Source organism: Condylura cristata, unplaced genomic scaffold, assembly GCF_000260355.1.
Source record: "Condylura cristata isolate star-nosed mole 26May11 unplaced genomic scaffold, ConCri1.0 scaffold00015, whole genome shotgun sequence".
Taxonomy (NCBI): domain Eukaryota; kingdom Metazoa; phylum Chordata; class Mammalia; order Eulipotyphla; family Talpidae; genus Condylura; species Condylura cristata.
In genome coordinates, this window is record NW_004567116.1 from 32,558,991 (window position 1) to 32,583,081 (window position 24,091).

Consider the following 24,091-nt stretch of genomic DNA (forward strand, 5'->3'; position numbering starts at 1 on the left):
TTAAAAAAAATAAATAAAAAGAAAGCAAACTGTTCTTTGTCTTCTCTAATAGGAGTGATCGACACCGGAATTGCCCTATTTGTCGCCTACAAATGAGTGGAGCAAATGAATCTTGGGTGGTATCAGATGCACCCACTGAAGATGATATGGCTAACTATATTCTTAACATGGTTGATGAGGCAGGCCAACCCCACAGACCATGACCTTGGGGTAAAGGTCTTTTGCTATTGAGGGCTACAAATACTTTGGTCATAGGGTAGAATACAGGGGCCATTAGGCACAGAGACAGAAATCAGTTTATCCCCCCCCCCCTTATTTTCACTATGCTGACATTTTGTCCTATTTCTTTTGATAAAATTTTCATGTCTTCCATTTATGGTAAACTAAATTTTGCTACTGGTTAAATTTTCCTATTATTTATCTGTTCTGATATATATATTAGAACTAATTGCTCTTGAATCCTTTGCTGAGGTAACAGCAACATTCCAGCGGCTTCTGAAACAGTGTTTTTCAGAGCAAGAGTATTTTGAAATTTTTTTAGTTATAAAGTAAACCTTGAATGTGAAAAGCTGTAACCATTTGAGAAATGTTAAATGACTGAAAATGCAGAGTACATCAAAGTGCATGTTACTACTTGTCTTTCTGCTGGAATCTAAGGAGTATGTATGCCCCCTTGTGGTTAATTATCGCTCCTTTAATAATTTTTTTACTTGAAATGATCCAGTTATTTCTTAACTAGCGGTGTGTTTTGGAACTACATACTTTTTACTTAAGAGCCTTTTCCCCTGTGCTGTATAATTTGGGTGAAGACCAAAAGGTTGGGCATGGCTGGTTGTAAAGGGATCCCTGCTGGGAATATTCTTGGCTATACTAGAAGTGCTTTCCCTCAGCCAGGAAACTTCTAAATCACTTTTGATAATTCTTGTGCATGTTGGATTTTTCAGAAGGAAATATTTCTTCATCACAGATCCTAAATTTTATATGTCCAAATTATGAAGTCATTCGATATTGGTTTATGGTGCTTTTGTTTTCTTAACTTGAAGGAATCTTTCTGAGATCTCAAGAGTCTTCAAATTTCTTAGACCAAGAGAAGAGAAAATAGAGTATAGCTTTTTAACCATGTATATACATAAAACATCTCTCTGAAAATTAGGAGATAATTTGGCTTTCTTACTTTTTCAATGTGCTTCCTTTGAAATGCTCCGAATGAGTATAGTCATGATGGAATTATGATATTAGTAGCACTTCAACCATTGTTTTAAATTTTGCTTATAAAGTAAAATTCTTATGTTAAAATTTCAACATATAATAAAACTTGGACCTGATGTCTCCTTTAAAAAGTACATTATAGGTCCATATAACGTTCCTGACTTACTCTTGGTACATTGCAAATATTAATTCTTTCCTAAGTACCAATGTATATTATTTAAATTGCTGCTTGTTGATGGCAGAATTTTAGAATACTAGCATTTTAAAATAATACAGACATGCAAATAAAATAATGATATGATGTCTAACCAAAGGTAGCTCGATTTCACCCCGAGATTATTGATAACTAATTGGTTGACATTCATGATGGGGCAGCTGAGTACTAAACACAGGATAGTTACACAAGCAGCGTTCCAAAGACTTTCATAGTAGCCTAGCAATGTACTGCATTATTGTTTGACCTTGAAAAGTTCCCTTCTCTCTAGTTTATAGGTTCCTACTTTAGAAACTGAGACTTTAGTCTGTGGTTTTCACTTTATTTTAGCAGTAGAATTCTGAGAATTACTCAGAAGCCCTACATACATATGCATACACTTACACTCCCTAAGCCACTGTATAAAAGTCAAATTAATTTCCTTATATAATTTTTATATAAAACAAGTATTATCAAGTTAACCAATCAAAACATGCACTAATGTATTGGTGATATCCAGTATATTAAAATTTGGTGGGAACACAGTTAAAATGAGTTGTTTTTAAATGAACTTTCTTTTTTTTATTAAATTCAAGTCATCTTTATAGAACTGTTTCCTTCTTGGATTCTTAGTGTTCCTTGGGACATATTTTTGAAAATCTTACAATTGATGATCCTTCTGAAATTTTACCAGCTTTATGATTTTAAATTGTCCTTCTAGATTAGACTTTCTGAGTCTAATTCAGATTGCCTAATTGAAGACATTTCTGAAAATGAACAAAATTGATTTACAAATTATTGGATCTTTGCAGATATAGCCAATGATTTTATCCCCTAGAATCTTTCACCTTTCAAGGAATTATTTAACATTAAGCCCAGTACCTTGATACCACCCATACTTTATTTTCTGGTATGAGTTCCAAGACACTAAATGATCTACTGTGAAAAAGAAGATATTTTCATTAGCTTTAGCTAATAAATAAGCACAGTTTTTGCTTATTCCATTAAGCTGGGTGATAGTTCTTTAGATGTGAATGTTAGGAAGGTTCCATTGTAATAACTAATTATAAAAGTTGTATATTTGTTTAATGGGTGAAATATACTTTTTATATCTGTACAGCTTGTCTTTTTTAAATATGAAGTATTAAATGCAATTACTATGTTAGGAGATATAATGTGTGCCTTCTAGGATTTGTGAAATGGTTTCATGAACTCTAAGAAATTTGTTTCTAAGCTATCAAGTTTTCCTTATCCTCACTCAGTAACAAAGAATTTACTCATTTTAATGCTATAGAATTTTAGTTTAGAGAAAAGGACATATCTATGTACTGAATTTAGGAGTTGAGAGTAATGGCATCTGTTTACTATTAGGACAAACTGATAAATTGTGCAATAAATAATCTTTAGCAAGTAAATTTTAGCTAACAGATTTTTTTCTTCTGTAGTTTCACATTCTTATAACTAAATGTTTATATTTCTTAGAGGACTGTTTTAAATTGTGCTGTGGGGGTTGTGATGTTTTTGTGCTATGTTTTAAAATTCATTTCAAATTGGACTCAATTTCCTAATATCTAATAATATCTAAATAAGGCTGCTTAAAGATAGCAGTAACCTTTAACACTGGTAAGTTGGATTCATTTAAAGGCAGTCAAAAAATTTGCATGTTTAACTGTTTTTTTCTTAGTTAAGTCAAACTTTGTCTAACGGATCAAGAAAACTAGTTGGAGATTAGGGAAATCAGCTGATCAGCTTCACTTTTGATGGGCAATACAATGACAATATAATATAAATAGTAATTAATATTCCTGTCTTTATTACTCATACAGGATAATTTTGTAAAATCATTTCCAAGATAAAATAATTTAATTACAGAAGCATCTTAGAATCTTAGTTCTGAGAATAAGAAAGTCATTTCTAAGAAGATGTCTAGGGTACAGGCCAGAGGCTTAGGGGCAGTGAGAGGATTCACCAAAGACAGAGTGGGGAGCAGAACAGTCAGAACTGATGAAAAAACTGCTGAGGGGAGCAGCAGACAGATCAGGAGAGGTCAGCCATGCCTTGTGGATCACCTCCAAGGTGGGGATCGAACTTGGGTTGAAGTGGCTTTACCTTCTTAGTGCTGTGCTTTTACCCTCTGTGTCACCAGGGAGGGCCCAGGAGTGCTGTTTTTAATTAAATGTACTGATATATATTATCATGAAGAAGTATACATTTTGTTATTAGAAGATTTTGTCTTTTGACAAAAAAAATACCTCCTCAGAGAGATATTTTTATAATCTTGGAGCTATTTATAGTTTGACTTTCTGGTAGCCTCTATCTTTCCAATACAATATTTAGAGGTTGAGGATGTAAAATTTTCCAATGAAGTGTGTTTGATTAGTGTTCTTCTATTGCAATTGTTACGTTTGTTCTTTATAACAGTTCAAGTATAGACTACTTAAGCATATTAATGTCACTGTTATCTTCAGTGCATCTCAAACCCAGAGGAAGATGGATGTTGTTTTACCAGTGCAGCACTCAGGTCAGAGGGAAAGCCAGAGGTGTGTACTTTCAACTCTGCTTTAATCCAAAATAAGAGGAAGTAATGGGCTGGGAAAGGCCTTGCAAGTAAACACCATCCCAGAGACTGTTATTTGTTTACACATGACAAAGAGCAATGACATTAATCATTTCAATGATGCAGATTGAATTAAATTATAACATGAACTTGATCCTTTTAGACTAAGAGAGAACTATGCCTCAAAACCTATTCTTTGAGAAATGTGGGCCAGTATACTGTTGCCCTTGATTCCAACTGCAGACCCAAAAGAAAGTAAGGATTCATCCTCTAAAAAAGGTAATTATGTCATTAAAATACAAAGTGCTATAGAAGAAGGTGCTGAAAAGTTGTAGGACATGTGAAAATTCAGCAAGTAATTGGCTGAACTGACTAAAATGATATCTAAGGGAAAGGAAATGAACATGTGTGGCTTTGCTTACAAATTGCAATAGGACAGAAGTTAGAGAAAATGATAGCAAAAGTTTACCTTCTGAATCTGGTGAGCATAAGTTTGAAAATTTTGAGTTTTTCTAGTGAATGTGATACATATCTGAGTCTTAGTAAAACTTAAACTAGTAGTTATTATCGTTAACTTCCCATGACACTCATTCTTAAAATAAAAAACTTAAATATTTGCTTTACACAGTATTAATTGGGCCCTCCTGAGTAACACAAGGGGTTAAGAGCCAGCACTATGAAGTTCTCCACAGCCACTAAAGCATGAGTTCGATCCTTGGCCAAGGAGGTGACCCACATGGCCCAGCAGACCTTTCTTGTCTTCCCACTGTTCCCCTCACCAGTGTATTTCAATCAGTCTGCCTGTTCTGCTCCCCACTCTGCCTCTGGTGAATTCTCTCACCCCCTACACCTCTGGCCTCTACCTCAAATCTTACATGCATAAGTAAATGCATCTTTTAAATAAATAAATAGTATTAAAGTAGTTTTAAATCATTGAGCCACAGTCCTAACAAACTTTATTTAATAATTAAAAACAAATACTTGATACAGATAAAGTGACAATGAAAAACTGTACAATACTTGATTATGTTAGGGCAAATGCATACAAATGGTGGCTTTCCAAAAATAATAAATGCCTAAGATAAATGCTGAATTTTTATTCAGTTTTATGATTAACTGTAAGATAACATGTTTACTTAGTAAAAAGACTTCATATCTAATTCCTTATGCTAAGAAACAGTGATGTACAAGCATCATAAAGTCACAAGACAATCTAATAAGCATTTTCACAAGCAAAAATAGGGTTCTTTTAACTTGACAATGATTCAGAAAGACTTCCCATAATCTGAGTTTGCCCCAAGAAATAGGAAGATCCTTGGACAACTTGTTGAGTACTAAGAACACATAGCCTTAAAAATTCTGAAAGAAAAACTCATTTAGTTATTCTATATACATTTACTGAGCACCTACTAGGTAACAGGTATTAACACAGATAAAGTATACATCAGTAAAACTTAAAATTCAAACTGATCTTTAAAAATCCTTTCTACCTGATAAGTTATATGTTCTGAGGAACTCTGCATATTAGATAAAGAAGAAATTTCACCTTTAAAAAAATGCACCAGGTTACAATGATTGGGGAACAACAACAGCAACAACATTTGTGAGGCCTATCAGATAACTGGGTTAGGGGAGGAAAACCTAGTGCTATTATTAATTGGCTGTGTGACCTTAAGCAGATTTCACTTCTCTGACCCTAATTCTTCATAAGTAAAATGATAACTGGGTTATAATCATACAGTAATAGAGTTAAAGGAACACAGGTCACATAGTCTTATGCTTAATTTAAGAGAAAACATGTAGAAGTCCCAATGTAAAACTGAGGAAAGCAAAGTCCCTTTGAAGAAGTAAAGGCAGCACCCAGAATCTCACCCCCCTCCTTTCCTCATCCTGAAGTGATCTGGGAGGGAGATGCACAGAACACTCTTTGTAAAACACCCACCTTATCCAAAACCCTCCACTTTTGAGATTAGGAAATCAAGCTTCAGAATAGGAGTGCCTGTTTAATGTGCACATTTGGTTTCCTAACTAGGAGGGAGGAGAGCTAAATAAAAGTTTAAGAAATTCATAAACATAAGTTGTCAAGAAGGAAGTTTTCTATTTTAATTCTCTCAAAGTAGCTCCTTTGAGAAAGGAAGCTCTGAAATTTATTTTTGTTTAAGGCAGCCACCCAGTCAGAGGCTGAAATGAACAACTAGCATTCAGCCTGCAGGGCCTATAGAGATGGCAAAACCACACAAAGCTCATGTCAGTGGGCACTGGACCGTGGCAAATCTGACCCCAACAACACAAGCACTAGTGGTATCAAGAGAAATATTTGGAAAATTCAATAAGTACAGACAAGTGCCTAGCTCCTGCATCCCCAAGGAGTAGTCAACATCTATTATTCAGAAATATTAACCAAAGGGAATATATTCAATCTTAAAGTGAACAGTGCAACCAAAATCACTAGTTTGAAAGTTCTTCAGAGGCATCATCCCCATGAAGGAAAGTCCTAGTTTGATATCATCTTGACCACTGTTAATCACAGCAGACTTGAAATCAAAAAGGAAGAGTGCACTTCCAGTGTGCTGGACCTATCCATTCAGGTCTGTGATCTCCTCGGATTTCATGGCATCAGACAGGAAGCTCAGCTCATTGCACAAGGTCTCATACCGGAATGCCATCCGGATCTGAGCAACATTTGTCTTACGAATATCATTTCCTTCAGGTCCTTCTTTATAGTAATTTTGTCCAAGAAATTTTTGCTTTTCCTACGGATCAAGAGAAATACAAATGAAACAAGTTATCTTGGATTCACATTCTGTATCCACATGGCAGCTCTAACACTAGCCACAGCAAATCAGATTAATATCACTGAAGCAGGTCCTCCATCAGGATATCCTTCCCTATGGGGCTGTGATAAAATCCTCTCCCCGACATCCCTCTCCTCAAGAATGTTGCCCTGACAACCACATTCGTGCCCTTCATTTCTGACTATACTTTTCTTCATCAGAAGGGAAAGATAGGAACTGCAGAAGCTACACGTGATGGAGAAGGCAAAGTGAAGGCATGAAGACTAAGGAGACTCCTGAGAACTGACAAAGGCAGAAAGTCATGTCTGGGAGACAACAGAGAATCAGTCAAAAGAATCCAGTCTACACAAATTGAATCTTCCATCTTTAAGTTTTCTCTGCATTGGCATCTATCTTCCTACATAGTAACATCACCAGAGGAGATACCCAGGGCACCATCCAGAACAATGGTTCTCAACCCTGGCTCCCCATCAGAATTACCTAAGAATCTGTGGGGGAAAAAAAGTGTTGGTGTTTAGATCCCAACTTTTTAATCAGTCTAGATACCATTCTTACCTACTCAAGAAACAGTGAGTGCCTACTACATGCCAGGGATTATTCTAGACCTAGTTTAATCAGAACAAAATAACTGAAACTGCAGTCTAGAAGGAAAGACAGGAAAAAACATACTACATGTTACAAGGTCAATAGTAACATATGGCAAAGGGATGGAGAACAATGGCAAGTATGTGACTTGTTTAGAATGGGTGATCTGAGAAGGCCTCTCTGAGGAGGTAACATTATTGAGTAGAGTTTGAAAAAGGTCACAGAGCAGCCACGAAAATCAGGAGTCTTCCAGGAGTTCCCTTAATACATGAGTGTCGTGAGAGACCCTACTTGTTCTATTCACCACTGATCCCAATGCCTAGGAGGTAGCTGGCACAGCAGGTATTTGTTGTACACAAATGGACAGGAGGGACAGAAGGCAACACATCACCATGGTACCTGATGGGAGAGGCCGCTCTGCAGCACGCTGTTCCTGGCGATTTCACACAGGTCACAGGTACTCAGCTTCCACACTTGAGCTGCAATTGCATATTCTTCCATAAGTGCTTCCTAAATTCCCACAAAAGTAAATGTGTTAGGTGGCACCTGGATGATCAACACTAAAGGCTGGCCCTTGTGTGTATAACTCTGCCTTTCCTTTCCTCATCTCTCCCTCCAGCAAGCCAAAGTATAACAACAATAGTGATAATAGTATTAATAAAAATGGCAGCTAACATTTGAACACATGCTAAATGCAGCCACTGTGTTAGACTCACTATCATAATGAATTTTACAATAAGGGATTGGTGAGCAGAGACAATTTAATTCCCGTTAAACAGATAACTTTACCAGGATCACAGAGGTGATGTTAAAGGAAGGGAAACTTGAGAAAAGCAAAGAGATGACAGTATGCCCTTGAGGATTTTCAGAGGGAGGGCCCCTGAAGGAAGACACTTCCTTACCAGGATCTTTCCTTTTTTCACTGGACCACAGCCCCACCTTGAAGGTAGAACCGAGTTATGTGCTCAGTTCCCTGCAGTGGGGAGACAGCCCTGCCGGAGGCATCTAAAGGCATCACCTCCTAAAGTCCTCACCTTTGTGTAATGGAACTGCATGGGGTCATCGGTGGAGAGAGAAACATGCAGTCCCTTGTGAAGGAATTCCCTCAGAGGGTTTTTGGAATATTCCAGGAACAGACTGTTGTTGCTAAGAGGAGACATGGCGATGGGGATCTGAGCAAGATAGTAGAGATACTGCAACACTGGACTCTGCAAAAGAATCAACAAACTCATGTGACAAGTGCCACAGAAGAGAGGTTGGGAAGAGGGCAGAGAAGATGGGAGGGAAGAAGCACTTGGCAGTGCAAACCAGGGGTCTGAGCAGTATCTGCTCACATCCCAACCAAGTCTAGGCTCCCCAAAGCCAGGACACCACCACCACCTCCCTTGCACCTCTGTAATTCTCTCTCATCTTAATTCTTACATCAATCACATCCTTCCCTGGGTCTGCCCTCCCACCTGCTGTCAGAAGTGCTCCCTCTCAGGGGCCTCCTTGGTGGCACGAAGGGTTAAACCACAGCACTGTGAGGCTTTCCACAGCCACTGCAGCACAAGTTCAACCAGTGGCCAGGGAGCTAACCCACATGGTGCAACAGACCTCTCCTGTCCTGCTCATTGCTCCCCTCAACAGTGAATTTCAGTAGATCTGCCTGTTCTGCTCCCCATTTTTTCCTGTGAGTCCTCTCATCTCCTACCCCTCTGGCCTGCACCCCAGTCTTTGTATGCATAAATGTATCTTTTTTTAAAAAAGATTTTTATTGATTTATTCATACAGAACTGGGGTACAGGCAGGAGATGCAGAGGCTAAGAGGATTCACCAGAGATAGAGTGGGGTGCAGAACAGGCAGATCGACGAAGTATACTGCTGAGGGGAGCAGCAGGCGGGTCAGGAGAGGTCTGCCTCGCCATGTGGATCTCCTCCCGGGCAGGCTGGGATCGAACTCATGTGGAAGTGGCTTAAGCTTCTTAGTGCAGTGCTTTAACCCCCTGCACCAACAGGGAGGGCCATAAATGTATCTTTTTATAAAAAAAAAAAAAGTGTTCTTTCTTGGCTCCAGAGGATACAGCTAGGGGCAGGAAGGTGCTGGAAGAAACAACCTGCATTCACTCCCCTCCCCAGCACTGACCCCAGTGGAGTAGGCTAGGAGATGCCCCGCTTTTGTTGTGTTCTTGCTTTAACTGCAAACATTCAGGTTGAAACTGTAAATACTCCAGCTCCTCGGAGATGGGAAGGGGCAGACCTAACCCAACTAGAGCGGTTTTCTAATGTAGCATCACCCCACACAGAAGGGTGGTGTGGTCAGGCCTCCCCAAGGCCAGGGCAGGGGGTATGTCTGAGCAAACATCACTTCTATGGATATGTCTGAGCTATGCACAAAGTCATGTTTGCTTTCTTTTTTTTTTTCACAAATGAAAAATTAAATGGACTTTGTATAACAACTGGAGACTGGCTGAATCAAGTACAGATCATCCAAGTTGTGAACTATCTGACCAACAGTTAAATGCTTGTTAAACAATGTTAAGGGACAAAGCTGGAACCAAAATTCTATGTTCATTATGATACTATGTTCTAGAAATAAAAAATATGGAAATTAGCAATACCAGAAAACTAATGACTCTACTATAATAATAAAAAAGCGGGGTTTTTTTTTTTCATTTCTCCATTTAGTTCAAATTGTGGTGCTGATTATACTATTTTCATAATTAAGTATGAAACCAAAATGATTATAGACAGCCCAGCCCAGAAATAGGTTCCAGCCTTTTGCATCTCTGGCTGGAGACTCCCAAGGGTAGATCAAGGTCCAGATGACCCCACTCTCTCCGCCCCCCAGGGGAGCCCCAGCCAGGACTGTTACTAGAAGTAGGTTTCCTGGAGTGGCTTGGTTACCTTCTTGAGGAGTAGCCCGTGGGAAATATTGTCAGCAGTCAGGAAAGCAGACACCAGGTGAGTGATAGAGCCGGCCTCTCCGCAGTGAGGACGGAACAGGAAGGTGCTCATGCCTCGTTCTCTGTAGGAAAAGTAAAGTTCTTTATCAAGGACCTGTGGCTAACCCTGCTGGGGCCCCACAGGCCTGGAACTGCATCTTTGCTCAGGGCCTACTCCAGGGGACAGTCACCATGGCAGGGTCAGCAGAGCTGACGTAGGACAGACACTCCGGAAACTGCCTTTCCCAAAATGCAGAAGCCCAGACCCAAAGTTCCTCAGAACCAAGAGACACCATATGCTGGGAACACAGTGGATGCCAGTGGTAGAAAGTGTCTGTTCTGCCCTCCACCTTCCTCTTTTTTCCCTCCTCATCTTAGATCCAAGATGCATAGCCCTTGAGGGCAGTAAACGCCATGATAAATCACAGTCCACTTTTTGTTAGTAAAATGGGCCATCCCAGAGACCCAGTTGTTCCAAGCCACTGAGCAGGTCGGTGGAAGGAGATCACTAGAGCCCCATCTCCCCAGCTCAGCTTGGGACAGCTGGCTCCTCCACCCATCGCCAGGCCTTCTGTCCATCATGAGCTCGTTCAAAACCTCCCCTCCTCCAGCTAGCACTGCCATGGGCTGAGCTGTGAGGATCCATGTGAGAGAGAGAGAAAGAGCACGCTGGGGCCTGGGCCTGTAGGACCACTGGATGTGAGCTCTCTCAGGGCATGGATTACTGTTTTCTTCCCATCATGTTTAGTGCCCAGGACAGTATCTCTCACCTAAAGGACGCAACGATTTGTTCCATGAATAACAGCACATGTGAACACAGTCGGTGGGTGGTAAGTGAACAGGAGTATGTGCTGCCCTGTGATACATGTAACAGGTGTGGACAGGTAACACACATAGGTGTGGATGAGTGTGTGAACACATGTATGTACAGACATGAGAGGTGTGTTGTGTGCATTATCTCATCTGTATCTGGGCATGTGTCCAGGCTCATCCCTGTGGATACATGTACTGGGTACACCCCTGGCTCCAGGTGAACACACGCACACGTAGGTGAGGCCAGGCTCACACACCTGCGGAGGTTGTTGAGCACCATGATGTTGGCATACATGTAGTACAGGTAGTAGCTGTAGGGCGGGTTCTGCTCACTGGTCCAGATGTCTGGGTTGGGGCTCTTGTCTGAGAACATGTGGTCGCTGTGCTTGGACTCATCATCCACGCTGTCGAATCCTGTCACCTGGGGAGGAAGAGGGGTCCTGCATCAAGCCAAGGCCAATGAAGGGCCTTGAGTTCAGGCCCCTCAGATTCACATGTCAACCGGGGACCCCACAGCCTGCTGGCCATACCCAACACCCATTCCATTGCTGCACCAAGGAGGAAGCCAGCACTGCAGGGTAGCAGCAGTCGCCCACCCCTCCCCCCACCCTGTCCAGTCAGTCTCTCCCCTGCTGCTGTCATCAGCAGCAGTGACGATGAGGGGAGCAGAGGTACTCACTTCCCATGTACCTGCCACACCTCAGGCCCTATTTGAGGCACTTGCCACACATAAGCTAATTAAATAGTCAGAGGCACTGTGAGGAAGGACTTTGTTGTAAGAGCACTGTGGTCAAAGCAGTCAAGGCACTAATCCAGTGAGAACCAGGCTCTGGACCTGCACCAGCTCAGGGTCTGGACTCTGGGACTAGAGGTGGAGGATGCCCTAGAGCAACCCCAAGTGTGCCTTCAAGAAGCCAGCTGGGATGCCTTATGAACAGGCTAAAGGTGGGCCCATCCAAGAGGGCGTCTTTTAAGGCTGAGTTCAACTCCCAGAACAGAGGGTCAAGGGATCCTTGGCAGACTCTGCTCCTTCTAGTGGGGTCCAGTGAAGCCCTAGAGGCCTCACCCTAGTCATAGGCCTCCTAGGCTCCTGGTCACAGAGGTGAGGCCATGACCAAGAATGTACCTGTGGAAGACAGAACCCTCAGCCAGTACATAGAGTCAGTTTTGCTAACACGTCTCTTTCTCTTCCTCTTCCTCAGTTACCGTAGTGTTTGGGAATGAGGCTTCTCAGAGATGGTCCGCCTCGCTTACCAACAGATCCAAACCAGGCCACAGCCAGCTCTACCCTAGATGGGCAATAGGGTCCCAGAAGAGCAAGGAAGGTACCATAAGGGTCTTGGCCAAAATCTCCCGTGTCACAGAGTCATGGGCTCAAGACAAGGACAGGGTCACCACGATAGCTCTAAGTATGGTCTGGACAGGTCTCGGGGACCATTTCACTAGCTTCCTACTTCAGCTGAACTCCTGAGGCTTGGTACAGGTTCCTCTCCTATGCTCTGTATCCAGCTGACTCAGGGCCTCGCCACTGGGTCTCCCTCTCCTCTTCCTGCACTTCCCATGTTCGCTGCCACAGCCGCAGTGACCTGAAAGGTGCACCATCTGCTCGCACTAGGGCAGCAGCCGGGCCCTTCTGTGCACCTTCGGGTTTTGCCCAGATGCCGTGAATTCCAAACACCTTCAGGTTTTGCCCAGAATCCTTTGCCTGCCTCACTGTTTTTTTTTTTTTTGGAGGAAGCACAGTTTGGGGATAAGATACCTCCAGAGTCAAGCTGCCAGATAAGACATCCACTGTACCACTCCTTAGCTTTGTGATCTCTCAGTTTTATTCTCTTAGTGTATAAACTGGAGTTAGAAGCTTATAGGGCTGTGTGAGGATTAAGGGCGGTAATCCGAGGAGAGCACTTCACACAGCATCTACCATACAGCAAGCGTACGATGACAAATCTGTTCAAGATACAGTCACTGGGAGGCAGAAACCAGATGGTGCTGTGGAGTCAGTCACTGACTGGCAGCAAATGTGCAGTAAACGTGCGCTGTGGCTGGAACAGACCTCCTGACTCTCACTTGTGTCCTTTCCCCAGCCGCCTCTACCTTCTGTTCCAGGCCATTCTCCACACACCAGACACAATGATATTCACCAAAAACAAATGCATGATGTCCTGCAGCCAGTTCAAGGCTTTTCCTGGCAACTCCCCACACTCAACCCCACCAGCCCTCCCCCGGTCCTCTGGAATCTTGGGTTCCTTCCTCCTGTCAACAATACCCAGAACCTCCACCAGGTACTGAATTTGCTCCTCACTCTCTGCAGCCACCTCCACTCCAGGCATGTGCAGGGAGGTGCCCTGCCCAGTTAATGCCTTTTCTAGTTCAGTCTCTCCATCCCTTCGCTTCTTCTCCCATAACTTTAGCTCCAGTTTATACACAGATTTGGAGGGTAAATATATTCTTTTTGGCACTTGTGCCCTTAACCAAGAAAGATGTGAGGAGCACTGTTCCAGGTAAAGTGGGGCAGCTGCCTGGGGCCAGTGCAGTCACCCAGCCCCATCTTGCAGGTAGTAACCCCGCAGTATTGTCTTCCACTGCTTCCCAGCAGGGGGTGCAGGCTACTCCAGAGCAGGGCACTTGCCTTGGCCAAAGCTCTTTTAGAAATTCAACTTCTTGGGGCTAGCAGCCCCCCTTGAGGTACATTGATCTGATCCAACCCAGTGGACCCCTCAGTTCCCCTCACCACCATGGTAGTTCCACCCACACTCACATATTTGAGGAAAAGGTGAAGCTCTCGGTGATCCTGGGGGTTGATTGTGGCCTCAAAGAGGGGCAGGAAGATGTTCTCCAGCATCTTCCCAAAGTTTGGCAGCAGCTTCTTTGACCTAAATATGTCACTGGGGGGAAAGCAAAAACTCACTGATAAAGGTGGACCCAGCAGTGCAGTCCTCTTGGCCTGTGGGAGGAGTGGGCCTCAGTCACCTCCTCAGGCAATCCACGCCCCTAATTAAACAGCCAGAGAAGGCTCAGAGAAGTGGTCTGAGCACAGATTCACCCCTTCCTCTTCAATGTTCAGCAAGTGCTGTACCACTGGGCACACTCAGAACCAACCCATGTCCCTCGGAGTGAGAGCCAGAGACCATGCTAGAAGTGGGGTGGTGGCGTCCAGGCTGACTAGGACTCATCAGCTAAGAGATAAGACCTCAAATTTCCCAGGGGCCCAAATTCTCTGCCACATAGGTTAGTTTCTCTAAAGCACAGGTCCCAACCCATCCAGAGGCTGTGGCCCCCACACTGGCCAGACACCTGAAGAGGACACGGGTGGTCTGAGCCAAAGCCAAGAACCAGCAATGTAGGCCACCCCCGGCTCACCCATACCCTGGGTTCACAGAAAGGGACGTCCTAAAGCCCAGTGAGAAGACAGGCAGTAGTTCCTACCAGGCCTCTGCACGTGTACTTTAAGGAACAAGAAGTGTCACAAGGACGTTTTTTGTCCTCTGCGGGGAAGCCCCTGGGAAGGAGAGACCTACGCTGGCACCACAACTGACCGCACCCCTCAAGAGAGACTCCGCAGACCTGGCGGGACAGGCCGGCCTTCCCAAAGGGTACAAGCAGACAGAGGTGCTGCCTTACTTACTAGATCCGGGGCACCTGGATGATCCAGCGCATGTTGGGTGAGTACACCTTGTGGTGGATGAACCAGCGGGCCAGGTTGGGCCACTCGTTGGGACTGCGGCCGTAGATGGAGAGCCGGGGCTCTGAGTACTGGTACTTGCTCTCCTCCAGCTCCCGGGCCACCTCCTGTACCAAGAAAACTTCAGGTCAACCCAATACATCCCAGCTGCCCAGAAGACCTCTATCCCCAGCTGCTGGCTCCCACAGCAACTGCGGCCGCCTGCCCCTCCCTGGGCCGGGGAGACCTGACCCCTTGCTGCCATTTAAGCAATTGTTCCAATTCAGCAAAGGCTCCTTCCTGGGGAGGAAAACTCTTGGGCCTGCAGCTGATAACTAAGTGTAAGCAGATGGCAGCAGAATTGTCTCCACATGGAGGTAAAGTGCACCCAGCCGAGACCAGGCTGCAAACAGACAGGGCAGCAGCAAGCGTGAATGCTGGGAGCATGGCTGGGGGTGGACAGCCTATCCCTTCTCTGTGGGCACAGTCAGCATGCAGAGCGAACAGCTGCTGGCTCGCGGGAGCTGTGGCCACGGCGATAGCGTGGCACTGAGCCCTTGCCTGAGCTGAAGGGTGCATTTCCAAGCGGGAGAGAGGCTCAGAGGCCATGCAGGGCCCCCACTGTCTGAACGCAGACGCTGTCAGTATCTGAGAAGGCCTGCGGGGCCGACGCGCACTTGCCTTGACCATCCGAGCAAAGTACTCCCCTCCCAGGTAGTTTTCTGTTTTCAAATACAGATCACGCAGCTCACTGGCCCCCACAGGGTTGTACTTGGAGTTGAACTTGTCAAAGCGATGGAACGTCTGCCGGCCCTGGAGAGAAGAGACCATCAGTCAGATCACCACCTTGTTCTACAGCTCCCACCTTTCCTGGGGTCCTCTGCTGAGGCCCTCGGTGGAAGGCGGGGCTTCATGAATGCGGGACTGTGCTAGCAGCGGGACTGGCTGAGTGAGCAAAGACCCAGGTAGGGCACAACCCACACTGCCCCCCCCCCCTACTTGGACTTCCTACAGCACTGTCTCCACCTCACCTCATTTAGCATTTTGGTTTGTTTGTTTATGAATTTTCTATTGCAGTAAAATATGCATAAAGTAAGTTACCATCTTAAGCATTTTAAACACAGGCCCTCACACAGGGGACACATATATTTATCCTTTTGTGTCTGGCTCTCTCACTTAGCAAAATGTTTTCAAATTTCATCCATGCTGTAGCATGTATCAGAATTCATTTCTTTTCAGCACTGAATATATCCCATCACATGTAGAGACCATATTTTGCTTATCCAATTCACTCCTCTGCTGATGGACCTGGGTTGCTTCCGCCTTTGGGTCATTGTGAATAACACTGCTCTAAGATTCCATGTACACATTTCTGCTTCAGTCCCAGCTTCCTGTTTTTTTAGGCTTTTACTAGTAGTGGAGTTGCTGGTATTCATGGCAATTCTATATTGAGTGTTATGCGGAATGTCTATATCTTCTTCCATAGCAGCTGCACCATCATTTGGAATTTTAATAAGTTGGTCCTACCAATAACACATGTGACATTCACCGTTTGACCAGCAAAGAAATCAGGTTGAAGCGAGTTGTTTAAGGGCATGCAACTCCTCAGTGGCAGGAGTGGAATTAGAACTTGAGCCTGCCTGACTCCCTCACATGGCTGCTCCCAGCTCTGTTGTCCTTGAAGGCTAAATTGCCCCCCATGGTCTCCATGTTTAGAAGAGAAAGGCAGCGTACAGCACTGCCTCTCTTCAAGCACTACCATGGCTGCTTCCCAACAGGGCTCAGTCCTCCGTCAAAGCTGCATGAGGCACTCTCTGCTGCAGGTGCTCGGCAGAGCTCACTCACCGCATGGACATCCAGCGAGTCCACAGTGAGGTCATAGGGGTCCATGTGCAGACTGTCGAACACCTGACTCAGGGTGATCTTCCGGCCCCGCTTCTCTGCCACGGTCCTGTCCGGCTCTGTCTGGTACGTGTGCTTAATGAAGCGCAGCAAGTGCTTCTGGTTCATGCAGGCAGCCGCATGGATGTGCGTGTCCACCTGCAACACAGTGCCCACCAGCCCATGAGCCAGACAGCCCCTGGAACAACAGGTAGGACACCCAGCCCTCAACGTGGAGCACAACATCAAGAGATATCTTTAAAAATAGATTGGATCACCCAGCCATTTGACTGTTCATAAATTGTCAGTGGCCTTCCTGTCTCAAGATAAAGCTCAAACTCCTAAGCATGGAATTCCAGGCTTTCATCAAGCCTTAACTCTCCCTTTGCCACCACCCCACTCTTGACTGCACGCAGCATACCGCTGGCCAAGCTGCTCGACTGCACTGTGTGGTCCCCACTGCGACCCCTGCATTTTCTCAGCCTGGAATGCCTGCCTTCCTCCTCACCAACCTCACCCACCCCAACATTTCCAAAAACCTCCTCCACTTGGAAGCCAATTCTGAAGCACAACTGATCCGTCATTGCCCTGCTGGGAAACTAGCATAGATTCTCCTTTTTCTGCTCCAGGCTTTGTCAATTTCTCTCTGCTTCCTATACTGGGAGCTCCTCAAGGACAGGAACCACAATGGCCACGTCTATGTCTCCAGTTTCTACCCAGAGCCTGGTATGATGCATGGGGTGAATAGAGGGATGAATGAAAAGATGAACAGGTGTGGTAGATTCTAAAAGTTTTGATGATTTCCACACATCCTCATAAAGCCCTGAGGACCTGCCAAATGACCCACAAAATCCCAGTGAGCTCTCTTGGAACCCCAAAGTATACCAAAAGCAAGGCCCCAAGAAGGAATGAATGAAGAGGGCACAAGCACAAGGAAGCCACCACCAGACACTTCCTTAACTAGCCACATCTCATCCTAAGCCCACGGCATCCAAACCCAAGGAGCAGCAGTTCCAGTGACCCAGGCTATGAGGTCCAAAGCCAACGATCTTAGAGTTAATCCTAAAGAATAAATACATCAGGATTTAGACACCCCCCCCCACACACACACACCTCACACTCTATGGAAAGCCAGTTCTCCTGTAGAAGACACGGGGGAGCTCAGTTAGATTCCACAACTCCTTGTGGGACTTTCATATCTTCTATACCTAACTAAGTTGCTGGACACTGAGGTGGAGAAAATATGACCCAATATGCCATTTTGTTTTCAGCTAAAGGAAATTTCCAAAATACTCAGGAAGAGCTTTCCACCTCCTCCTTTCCCCCTTACTACCTAAAAGAATTTAATAGATAATTCCATGAAATGAACTGTTACCTAATTTCCAGTGAATGAGTTACATGTGGTGGACTGGGGAAAACTGGCAAGGTCTGTTCATTCCGATTCCTTCCAAGGTCTCATTGTCTTTACATGACCCGGCAGACATTTATTTATCAAACATTTAATTTCATCTTCCTATGAATTGCTTTCCTTCCCTTTGAAGTCCCAGATCCCAACCTTCTGCTTAGTTCCATATGGCTATCTTTGAAATCTTTCACATCTATGTAAACTCCCTATAGATATATAATTAAAGTATTTTGTTTTTCCTTTTCATCTCTTTGATGTTAATTTAACCCTTTTCCAGCCAAAAAAAAAAAAGGGGGGGTAGGAAAAAATGTTTCCTCCCTAACACCACCAAACACTCCTGCTTTTCCTCTTGTTTCACCAGCCTCTTTAATTGTTCCCAAATCACCACTCACCCTCTCAATACTGGAATTTTTTCTGGAACCTCTTGTCTTGTCACTATACACTCTCTCCAAAGGCAGTATGATCCATTTGCCTTTGCCGTCAATTGCCTTCTTTCTGCCAACAACTCCCAATTTTACATCAGCAGCCAAAAGTTCCATTACTGTATAAACATGCCTATTCTTCACTTGGATAACTCAGTCAACCCAAATTTACTATATCCAAAATTGGACTCTCCACCTCTGGAGACGGACTCCAAACCAGACAGTCTCCTGGGTTTCCATGTGTCAGGAAATGGTAAACCCTTCCCTCAGCTGCTCACCCTGGAGATCTGGGAGTCATCCTCTCCCCACACTCCACACCAGTCAGCCCTCTCAGTTCTACCTCCAAACAGATCTCAAATCCATCGTGCTCTGCAACCTCAATGCCACCATATGAGTTCCAGCCTGGGTGATCTCACCCCTAAATTCAGTGACCTCCCAATTAGTCTTGTCACCATTTCTTTTTTTTTTTTTTTGCTCTGGTTCAATCCATACTACACACACAAAAGCTAGAATGAATTTTTGGAATGCAATTTGATTCTACTACTGAATAGGGTTCATTAACATTGAAATGATGACCCTACTAACATCAAGGCCGTCAACCCCACTCTCCCTTTTTAGCTGTGGTCTACTCACATGATGCTTGACAGAGCAGGTCTCGGTGCCTCCCTGCAGGAGGCCTTCCACCTAACATGGCTTGGTGCTATCAATCAGGTCAGGGAAGTGAAGGAGACCTGAGTTGGACTTTCTCAAAGGAACCGCATCTTCCCCTGGCCCACCGCTCCCCACCTTGTCAATGCTGAACCCAAAATGGACAGTCCTCAAAGGGTTCGACTCTGGGACAGAGATTCCTGTAGAGATGACAAGCCCACTAAGACTAAACTGGGCATGGCCAAGCTTCCTGCAGGCAAAGCCTATCTGCCACCCTTTCCCCATGAGCTTTTCTTCCAGCTCCCTACCATAACCTGCCTCCTTGTCTCTTCCAAGAGACCCATGTGTCCCTGTAAGAGTCAGAACCTCACACACCCCTGCAGCCACACAACCATCTCCCCAACATCAGTGCTCCAGCCACATGGTCATGCTTGTTCTTATGTCAACGCACTCCTGATAGTTCCTCCCCTCCCTCACAAGGTCCTCTCCCTCCTAGCGTTTATATATGCTGGTCCCTCTGCCCAGAATGCATAGTTCCTTACCCTACCCTCTGTCTGGCTAACTTCTACTCTTTACATCAGCTCAGTTCTGGTCTGTGCCTGAAAACTGTCCTATCATAATGTTTACACACTAATAGCAACAAGCTGGGAACATCTGGTAAACACATAGTGACTCTTGTTCAACATCAAATGCCCTATGCTCAGCACAGACCTCGTACCTTGTTATGTATAGTTAAATGGCAGAAAGTGGAAAAGCTGGAGATCAAAATCATTTACTGGCTAAGCCCAGACCTAGGGTGCTCATCCACTCCAGGGTAGGGGCAGAGGGTACACTAGATGAGACTCTTTAAATACACCTGATCCAGAAAGAAGAAAACACATAAGCTCCCGAATCCAAAGCAGATGTAGCAGTTTTTTTCTCTCCATAATGAATTCTTCTAACTTAAAAGTAATAAGGCCTCAATTCTTATGACCAATTAATGAGCCAGGCCCTTTTACCAAAGAGGGTACATTCCAGCAGATACACAATGTAAATAAAGGTTTCCATCTAGAGTGATACTGGCGCCTGCTGGGGCACTGGAAGCCCCAGAAGTCTGTCCCAAGGAAGCAACTCGCCAGTGTGGCTTTTGCACTTACAGATTGCACTCCTCAGGCGGGCCAAGGAAAGTGACCTAGGGAACTAGCCCAGGCTGGCTCAGGGTGTCCTGTGGGTTGGGAGGGGAACCGGGAGGGAAGGCTCTGAGCACTGGCCCGCTAACGCACCTTTCTCACATTATAGAAGTCTCGGTGGGGGTTACTCTTCAACTCTTTGAACTCGGACATTTCATTTAACATCTCATGAAGGCTGAACTTGGATTCCAGAAAGTTCAGTCGCCGGTGACAATATGTTTTCCTGCAGGTTGGGAAGGGGGAGAAACCACAGTTGAGGAGAAGTTGCATCAAGCTCTCCAGTCGGCAGACCTTTGGTGTCTGCAGGGAGCAGGCTTCCACCACGCAGGTGGAAGATCAGATGGTAAGGGAGGGAAGAGGAGGCTCCAGATTTCTACAGTCTCAGCAGAACTGTGTCTTCACATGCATGTGCTCAATAAAATGAGCGGAGAGTCAATACAAGGCAGTAACCTTGCAACCTCTTGCATATTCTTTGACTTTTAGCTTAACATGTTTAGGCAATTAATTTCAAATCTGTTTCCCATGAATGGAGATGGCAATGCCCGAGACGGAAGTGAGGGTTAAATTGGTTTATACGTGTGAAAGGCCTGCCTTTAAGAAAAGCATATGCTCAATAATTTGCCATCTCTCTCCTTCATCCCATTCTTCTTTCTTTTCTCCCATTTACCCTCAACCATCTTTAATTATTTGAAAGGACATTAACTTCTGCCCAGAAGATCAGCAATACAGTCAAACTATACAGAGTGACCTTCCTGCCTTGGCACAAGAAGAAGCATCCTCTGACCAAATGGCATACCCCCGAACCCAAGATTTGAAGACCCCTCAACTCTGAGATTTCAGCACAAGACAAGGATGCCTTTCATAGTGGGCAGATTAGAAACTTAGGGATGTTTGTTACTAAGGACAGAAATCTCTGTGAGGACTAATCTCCCAACCAGCCAGCAAAGGCCAGTGGGCGTAGGATGCACATTGCTTACAACAAGCGGCAGCAACAGCCACACAGAGCTACAAACATAGTTCACTGCTGGTACACCCCCACACACAAACAGCAGCACCCTCAGCATCCACTCACTCACTTTCATAAACAGTGACTGCCCACTCCGGGACAACGCCATCATCTGTCTGCCTATGAGCCCCAGACCCAAGCACGAAGCACAGGAGTCTCGGAGTCTGTAGGGAGTTTGAAGTTCCTCTCACCCAACATCTCTCTCCAGCAGTTCTTTCCTTGACAACCTCCCAGACAGGCAGCTGAGGCCCACATGCTTCTTAGAGCAGCTGGTGTCCTCTCCCTGCTGTCACTCCGAAAGCTTCCCCTCAAAGCTCCTCCCAACATTAGCTAAGGAAAGCCTCCCAGGAACCTCACTCCCCAACCCATGGCTTGGCTCTGTTCTCAGATTCGTGAGAACCATGCTGACCATCCCCTCGGGCCCATATTCCCCACTTTGAGACCAGCAGCACATCCATTCCAAGCAAAACTCAAGAGGCAGGGCCAAAGAGAAGTCCTCTGCCATAACCAGCACCCACTTTCTCCCCCAGGCTCCTAGTCCTGGCAAGGCATTCCTAGCCCAGCCACTCAAAGGCTCAGGATGCAGGCAAGCTGAATACCCTCTGCTGATTAGCGTAAGCGGTCACCAAGAAGAGCGAGGTCCAATTCAGGAAGATAACTCTCTGCCAGGTCAGCCTGAGCCAAGTCCACAAGCGTCATGGTTCCCAGGCTCCCTGTACTCTCCCTGTACTTTCACTGATCTAGGATCGTCTATATTCTGGCCACTGCTATTTCCCTGCTTCCCAGAACAGTCCCTAGAACATGACTGATACTTCAGAAACAGGGAAAACCCTGAAGCAACAGCTTTCAAGCTTCCTCTACCATTTATTGGGATGCCCCACGCCAGGTAACTCTGTCAGGCTCCCATCCTGCCTGGAGAGACAGGGACAGCCATCTTAAGGTGCACAGATAGCCACCAGCATACAGAAGTTCCACACCTATGCACAGAGAAGGGACAGGTAGTACCAACTCTAAGAATATGCCAGCAGGTGGGACTGCCTTACGTGCAGGAAAGTCAAGAGCTAAGGCTACCTGGTTGTTCTTTCCGAGTCCTTTCTATAGCACAGCACCTGTGCAAACAGGTGGATGCAGGGAAAGCTGACTTACGTGGGGCCATCAGTGATGAGAGCCAGGATGTGGCTCATGTCCACTGTGTAGGTCTCCAGATCAGGGTAGGGCAGGCTGTGGGGTTCCTGGCGCTCCAGCATTTTCTTACTGTCATACACAAAGAGGATGCCCCCCTGCATGCGGACCAAATAATCCAGGTTGGCGGGAGCATCATCCAGGCAGTAAGGGTCTTCCTGGGGCAGTGGGGGAGGGTGGAAGTCTGCAAAACAGGATTGAGTGATGGCGAAGTGCCCTTGACCTTGTGAGTTCACATGGCCTCAAAAGTCACATTCTCAGTAAGGCTCATGCTGGTCATTCTGTCTCAAGCCTAACCACCACCTGCCCCAACATCTCTTGTTCCCTCCCATGATTTATTTTGTTAAATAATTTCACTGATCTTGGATAGTATATATTCTGTTCACTGCTATCTCCCTGCTTCCCCGAACAGTCCCTGGAACATGACTGATACTTCAGTAAAATATTTTTTTGAGGTAACACTGGTTTATTGAGGATATGACTCTTGGCTATTTCCCAGCTATGAGATGTCAAGTAAACCACTGCACCTCTCTGATCCTGTCTCCTCACTTGAGGATTACACCTTCTGTCTAACGCACTGTTGTGAGGACCGCAGCAGTGGATACAGGGCAAATGTCTTGTCAACAGTAATGCAGGGCATTATCTCATTACTATCATAATGAGTATTCTTGACTCTTCATGGCCTCTGGCCAAAAGAGTAGACCTGCTATTTAGTTTCAGGGGTTTCAGCTCTGCACATCAGCCAGTCCCACAAAAGGTCCAGTTACCCAGCTGCTGCCCAGGCCAGGTAGGATGAAACCCTGGAATCCTCATCAAAGGAAGCCACCAAAGGAGGGTAAATGTCTGAGTGTCCCCCACCAGTCTTCAGAACAGATCCCTCAGCACATTCTTGAGGCATCACAGGGGCTGAACCAGTACAGAGCTGAGGTTTGCTGTCCCCACATCAGACACAACCACAGGCAGCTCAGGAGCACCCCCGAAAGCATTGGCCGGTGAGATGAGGACAGTTACAAAAACTAAGGGGGAAGCCACAGCATGCACTGCACTCATGCCCAGTGCCCCAATACTGTTTTATATAAAGTACACATGGCATAGTCATTCCTCTATATCCTTGCCTAAAGGGGGGCAGACAAAGAAGTGGGCCCAGAGGGCAGAAATACGCTCAGGTGCAGATCACAGCTCTAGTTCAAAGTCCGGAGCATCAGGAAAGCCAGAGACAAGAGATCTCTCGGCACCAAGGATGCCCTGCACTGGCACAGACCAGCAGATCTCCATCTGATCTCTTAACTCACAGCATCTACTGCTCTTTGGTCCTTCAGGACCCTCAACAGACTCCACCAGAAACCCTCCTGCCCTCTCTGATCTCTCCTCTAAACTCCACAGCATAAATGTAACTACCATGTATTGAAGACTCACTAGATGCCAGAACTGCACTAAGTAACTCACATGCGTTCTTTCATTGCATCCTCACAACAGGCCCAAGAGCGATATTATTAGCTTTCCCATTTCATAGACCGAGAGACTGAGTTTGGAGAGGTATCTTTCTCAGATCAGAATGCAGGTGGGTTTGGCCACTTCGCCTGCCTCTGGAACATGCCCTCTGCACCTATCTCACCACACCCCCACCACCAGTTGAGCATT

At 45.3% G+C, this 24,091-nt stretch overlaps 2 protein-coding genes across 5 annotated transcripts in view; one reads left to right on the forward strand and one right to left on the reverse strand.

Annotated features, from left to right (window-relative positions):
* RNF141 (ring finger protein 141) overlaps positions 1-2,817 on the forward strand; it is a 25,072-nt gene extending 22,255 nt beyond the window's left edge. Inside the window, exon 6 of the mRNA XM_004683049.2 lies at positions 53-2,817. Coding sequence (XP_004683106.1) covers positions 53-203 — 151 coding nt within the window. The 3' untranslated portion in view covers positions 204-2,817. The remainder of the gene's footprint in view (positions 1-52) is intronic.
* Positions 2,818-4,903: 2,086 nt separating this feature from the next.
* Positions 4,904-24,091, reverse strand: part of AMPD3 (adenosine monophosphate deaminase 3) — a 43,898-nt gene continuing 24,710 nt past the window's right edge. For all 4 annotated transcript variants that reach the window (XM_012725513.1, XM_012725515.1, XM_004683050.2 and 1 more), the window contains exons 5-15: positions 22,415-22,634; positions 20,356-20,485; positions 16,583-16,777; positions 15,419-15,550; positions 14,702-14,865; positions 13,835-13,961; positions 11,334-11,497; positions 10,226-10,346; positions 8,374-8,547; positions 7,739-7,849; positions 4,904-6,712 (exon numbers count right to left, since the gene is read on the reverse strand). In XM_012725513.1, coding sequence (XP_012580967.1) covers positions 6,536-6,712; positions 7,739-7,849; positions 8,374-8,547; positions 10,226-10,346; positions 11,334-11,497; positions 13,835-13,961; positions 14,702-14,865; positions 15,419-15,550; positions 16,583-16,777; positions 20,356-20,485; positions 22,415-22,634 — 1,715 coding nt within the window. In that variant the 3' untranslated portion in view covers positions 4,904-6,535. The remainder of the gene's footprint in view (positions 6,713-7,738; positions 7,850-8,373; positions 8,548-10,225; positions 10,347-11,333; positions 11,498-13,834; positions 13,962-14,701; positions 14,866-15,418; positions 15,551-16,582; positions 16,778-20,355; positions 20,486-22,414; positions 22,635-24,091) is intronic.